General features: G+C 48.3%; 1 protein-coding gene across 1 annotated transcript; it reads right to left on the reverse strand.

Annotated features, from left to right (window-relative positions):
• Window positions 1-2,332: 2,332 nt before the first annotated feature.
• LOC103188437 (myosin regulatory light chain 2B, cardiac muscle isoform) lies at window positions 2,333-5,772 on the reverse strand. The gene is given in 8 exon segments (XM_007908438.2): window positions 2,333-2,588; window positions 2,827-2,875; window positions 3,904-3,958; window positions 3,961-3,981; window positions 4,401-4,505; window positions 4,638-4,713; window positions 5,153-5,242; window positions 5,691-5,772. Coding segments are annotated over 8 exon segments (504 nt in total). The 5' UTR covers window positions 5,694-5,772; the 3' UTR covers window positions 2,333-2,483.
• Between the last annotated feature and the right edge of the window lie 228 nt (window positions 5,773-6,000).

The following is a 6,000-nucleotide window of genomic DNA, read 5'->3' on the forward strand; positions in this document are numbered from 1 at the left end:
AGGACTCCTATTACGTGTGATGTCTTACTGCAGTGTCACAGCCATGGCGGTACCGTACTATACACACTGACTGCTTTCTGTCCCTGGCCTGGGATTGCCATGAGTTGCCGTGTGTTGCGAAGTGTGTGTTGTGCAGAGTTGAAGCTGAGAGCGATGATCCACCGCACTGACATCCAGCACCTTGGGACGTCCTCCCGACGTGACAGGCGCTACACAAATATGTCATTTTGTATTTTGTATTTGTATTCAGTGGCACCAGCCCCTATTTATTGAGTAACATATGTGTTGTTGTATTTACCGAGTGACCCATTAAACCATTTGATCACCGACTCCGCATGTGCCAGTCGTAGTCCTGGACAGGTCAGCCGGGAGCCCCCCCCCCCCCCCCCCCCCCACACACACACACATAGAGAATACACTGACAAAATTACTTGCACTTTTGTATCATCTTATTACGAAAGTTCTTCACAGGTACCTACTGTCCAGTGTAGTGACTGTGTATTTTGTAGGTGAACGTGACAGCCAATCTGTGCACAGCATTGCCCACATACAGCAATAAATGCGGCTATTTTTGATGTGGATAAATAAAGGCGATCTTTCCGCTTTTGTATAACTGACCACAAGAATACTGTCTTGCACTTCTTATAGTGGCCACGAGGTGGGGGGGGCGGGAGGTTTACTGAGTGGCTCTGGGACCCTGGACTTGTGTCAACTGTCACTCACTGACCGCACAAGTCACAACAGGGACCAGTCTGACATTGCTCAGGAAACCCACGTCCCGTCCCCCTGGATTCGCGGGAGGGGGGAGTGGGGGGCTGCCCTGTGTGGATACGCAATGCACTGAAGTGTGATAAGCATCGGCATGGTTGGACACAGGCGTGGCTGTCGTTTGTGGGTCAGAGTGGTTGTGAGAATGCAGCAGCTGCAAATAAGCCCCCCCCAGGCTCCCAGTGGGGCTGCTATTCCTGCTCTGTGCTGTGACAGGTCAGGTATGTCCCAACAGCGAGGCAAACACCTCGTGCTCATTGTCTTGGCACTCACTGGCTCATACAGTATAGACCAGCTAAAGGACTGTTACACTGACTACCCTGGAATTCATTATAATAATACTTGCATTGGATATAGCGCCTTATCACGTTGTTGAGACGTCTCAAAGAGCTTCACGGGATACACTTTTAAATTGGAGTGACGGTATTTTTGGGCAAAACACGTCATTTTATTGGGTTAAAATGACTACATTTGAAGCTGTTTTATTGTTTTCAGGAAATAAAAAGCCCGAAACCTGTGGCAAATGATTGATGAGAATTCCAGAGTTTCATTCTGAAACAGCCATTTCCGCAGAAACGTATCAATAATAATAATAATCCTCGCGTTCGAGGCACCCCGTGTCACGTGGTCGAGACTTCTCAAAGCGCCTCAGCCTCACAGGATTGACTGTGAATTGGAGAGAGTTGTTCCGGGTTTGAGGCTTTGTGCGGATTCCCAGAATCCTGAAATCCCGGGATTGCAACCCTGACTATGGTACGACTTGGGGCTAAGAACATCTGGAGATTGGCCTCCATGAACTCCAGCCACTAACAGCTGCCCACGATTTTATACCCAATTGACTGTATATTGTGGGTGTAAAGCAGCAGCCAACAGGGTACCACAAACAGTCGTGAACTGGGGTGGCCACATTTTTTTAGTTTGATTTGGGAGGGATTATTACCCCCGGAAAGTGATCCGCCAATCCAGTTAATAACTTGCTGGGTATAAAAATGAACCTGGAATCAGGATTTTGATACATTTTTGCATCAATCTCTCATTCACAAATCAACTGAAAAAGTAACACACATTGTTTAATGATGTGGAATTGTGCTGAATAGCAGTCTTTGCTGAACACAATAAGTGTCTGTTTGAAAGCGTGAAGTCATTGCTCAGTAATGCACTATAATTCTTCAAGGTACTGAGGGATGCGATGGGCAGGCAGTGAACTGACCTGGATTCTCAGAAGGAATTTGATAAAAATTCCAGTTTTTTTAAAAAAATGAAAGATCATGGGAATTAATAATAATTATAATCTTTGCATTTGATAAAGTGCCTCATTGCATCATTGAGAATTCAAAAAGCTAAACAGAATATAAACTGTAAAGTGTAGTGACTGTATTTTGTGGACAAAACCTGGCAGCCAATTGCACACAGTGTCCCAAACAGTTGTGGATTGAAGTGACAAAAATGTTTTTCTTTACATCGTTGAGACATCTCAAAGTGCTTCACTGGATATAAAGTTCTGTAAAGTGTGTATTTTTGTGGGCAAAACCTCCCAAAATAAAGCAAGTTAACGATCACCATGTTACCAGAACACCTTTATTTACAGTGTGTGGGAGCTCTGACAAGGGTATAACTTTATTTACAACCATAGTGTTGTGCTGGAGGTGGTGGAAGGTCTCTTGTGTTCTCTACCTCCCACTGGGATCTGCTCTGCTCCGCTCCACGTGGCCTCCTCACTCCTGATCCTTCTCCTCTCCGTGTGTGATCACGTAGCACAGGTTCTTGTAGTCCAGGTTCCCTGAGACGTCAGGTGGGAAGGCGGTGAACATTTGCTCACACTGAGGACAAGCACACAGGATGGCTGTTAGTTGCCAAATATCCTCCAGTGTCAGAGGTGACAATCCTCATTGTAACCAACATCTGTTATTCTCCTCAAGATAACAGGCCCCACCAACTCCGCCCCCAACCCCCCCCCTGGATAGCACAGCTGAGGACTCAGCACGTGTGCTAGTTACACATCCTTTTGCCAATCTTGCAATCTAGCAATCTCGCTTCCCGTTCACTGTCCAAAGTTACCTCTACTTCATTGAACCTGTCGGCTTGTGTCTTCAGCATCTCTTTCATACTGTAACAGAACACAGTGTCCAGTGAGCTTCATCCACAGTCATCAGTCACACACCATAGTCACACACACCACAGTCACACACACACCACAGTCACACACACACCACAGTCACACACACAATACAAATACAATACAAAATTACCTGTGTGTAGTGCCTTCATGTCGGGAGGACATGCCAAGGCGCTAGACAGTCAGGGATGCGGCTTGGGATCAGGGATGGTGGAGGTCTGAGAGGGTGGGAGGGAGGATGGCCGAAGACGCGGTCGAATTGGAGGGTCTTGAGATGTGCTAAAGGAAGGAGCAAGGCGAAGGGATTGTGGGATGGAGTTCCTAAGGATGAGGGCAGAGAGGCTGAAGGCCAAAGGTGGGGTGGGGTGGGCGGGGGACTTGGAGTAGGCTGGAGCCTGCTAAGTAGAGGGAGCGGACTGAATGATATGGGGTTAGCAGGTCATAGAGGTAGGAAGGGGTAAAGCTGTGGAGCGCCTTGAAAGTGAGGACGAGGATTTATGAACTCTATCCTCTGGGGGATGGGGAGCCAGTGGAGCCGAGCGAGGGTGGTGCGGGAGAGGACACGAGCTGCAGATTTCTGGTAGATCTGCAGCTTATGGCAGGAAGAGTTGGGAAGGCCGACATGCAGGGGTGGCTGCTCACAGCCTGGGTTCTTCTTGCACCCGGAGTTTTACTGCAGGTTATTTATACAGTGAATCTGAGAGGCCAGAGACACAGGGTAGATCTCTCTCTCTCTCTGCCCTGCCAGTACCCAGGGCACAGCTGAGGGGAAGCATTTGCTTTCTTGTGTTCTGTCCTTAGACAATCTCTCTCTCTCTCTCTCTCTGTCTCTCTCTGCCTCTGTCTCGCTCTCTCTCTTTGTCTCTCTCTGTCTCTTTTTGTCTCTGTGTGTGTGTCTCTCTCTGTGTCTGTCTCTCTCTATCTCTCTGCGTGTGTCTTTCTCTCGGTCTCTCTCTGCCTGTGTCTGGGCGAGTGGAAAGCGAGTGGAATGTACATTCCCCAGCGCTGGACACACTTACTATTCTCCCTTGATGTAGCCGTTGCCCTCTGGGTCGAAAATCTTAAAAGCGTTCAAATCGTTTCCTCTGGGTCAGTGCCTGGGGATAAAACACAAACAATTCATTAACGGTTGTGGCTCTGGAACCCGGAACCAGAGGTTTATTTGACATTTTCTGCCTAAGGTTTATTCCTGGGCCGTCACCTCTTATACACCACAGCCTTGGCTGAGGCTCCAGCTCAGTGCTGGGGTAGGGGTGGCATGGGGTGGGGGCGTGGGGGGGCTGCCTTGTCATAGACACTGCCCTTTGGATGAGAGGTTAAACTGATCCCTCTGTCTGTGACTGTTCAGGTGGACAGTGAAGGGAGTTTCTCTCTCCAGGTGTCTGGTCAACAATCCCCACAAAGAAAATCAGTCACTCATTTCACGACTGTTTGTGGGCATGTCTCCACGTGTAGATTGGCTACTCAGTTCACCTTCAAAATACACAGTCACCACACTGACGGGAAGCGCTCTCACCTTTCAGCTTCTCCCCGAACATGGTGAGGAAGACAGTGAAGTTAATAGCTCCGGGAGCCTCACTCAGCATAGCCTCCAGTTCCTCACTCTTCACGTTCAGGCGGCCTGAGGACAGGACAGTACAGCTCAGTTACAGCTCATGGTCCACACGTCTCAATCCGCGCTTGCGTCCAACTAAATAACAACTGTTACTGACATGATGGTCAGGCTCTCGGTGGCTCCTGACTTGGTCCTTACCCAAAGCTGCGAAGGTGTCACTCAGGTCGTCCTTGTTAATGAAGCCGTCTCTGTTCTGGTCCATAATAGTGAAAGCCTGAAACGCAAAGACTAAGAATAATCCTTAAATTTGATACAGCACCTTATCACATTGTTGAGATGTCTCAAAGAGCTTCACAGGATATGCTGTAAAGTGGATTAACTACATATTTTGTAGGCAAAACGCAGGAGTCAATTGTGCACAGCTGTGTCCCACAAACACTCGTGGATTGAATGAACAAATTATTGTTTTGAAGGGATTATTATTATTATCCCCAGAAAGCAATCCACCAATCGACTAATAACCGGTTCCTGTTTACTGCGAGGTAAACAGAAACGTATGGAGTAAGGAAACTTGCCTAAGATTTCGCCCTGCCCAGGAATCAAACTCAGGTCCTCTCACTTGCGAGGCGAGGACTCTAATCACTGAGCTACAGGACTCTACAATGTTAGTTAAAGGTGAATGTTGTACAGCTGCAGGAGAGGCAGGAACTCACCTCTTTGAATTCCTGAATTTGGGTTTGGTCAAACATGGAGAAGACATTGGAGCCTCCCTCGGCCGTCTTCTTCTTAGCTTTCTTCGGGGACTGGAGGTGAAAAGAAGATAATTACCATCTCCATGGCCATCGGAGACAATTTTCCCCCATTAACACTAGAGAGAGGAAACCCATTGGCTTTGTGGAGACGTGAGCAGTGGCCACTGCTTGGATTTCTCCAGTAAAAACCTCCAGGAGACTCTACAACTCAATGTAGTATGTCGGTGTGTGTCTGCCTATGTGTGCGTCTGTCTGTCAGTGAGTGTGTCTGACTGTCTGTCAGTGAGTGTGTCTGTCTGTCTCTGTGTGTATGTGTATGTCTGTCTGTCTGTCTGTCTGTCAGTGAGCGAATGAATGCGTCTGACTGTCTCTGTGTCTGTCTGTCTACCAGTGAGTGAGTGTGTTTGTCTATCTCTGTGTGTTGGTGTAACCCTGTCTACGTGAGTGTCTCAGTGTGTTTGTGTCTGTCTATCTACGTGAGTGTGTAGTGAGGACGTACCATCCTGTGCTGTGCTGTGTGTCCTAGTCTGTCCGGGGAGAGACCCCGGCTCTTTATATACACAGACACCAACAGGCAGTAAAAATACAAAGTCCAGGTTTAGACAATAGATGTAATGATGGAACGTGTATCTGGGGTAATGTGATCGCCTCGGTATGTGAAACATGTGCGACCTTCAGACCACACAACTCACAAGGTTTAGCAAATTCACAGAATCCTGGCTTGGGGTTGGGGGGGGGTGGGGGGGGCAGTGTGGGGGGGCAGTGGCCTGGGAGCGAGTCGGGCAGCTTTCCCCCAGGTCCCAGCCTAC

This window comes from Callorhinchus milii, unplaced genomic scaffold (genome assembly GCF_018977255.1).
Source record: "Callorhinchus milii isolate IMCB2004 unplaced genomic scaffold, IMCB_Cmil_1.0 Scaffold10, whole genome shotgun sequence".
NCBI classification, from domain to species: Eukaryota; Metazoa; Chordata; class Chondrichthyes; order Chimaeriformes; family Callorhinchidae; genus Callorhinchus; species Callorhinchus milii.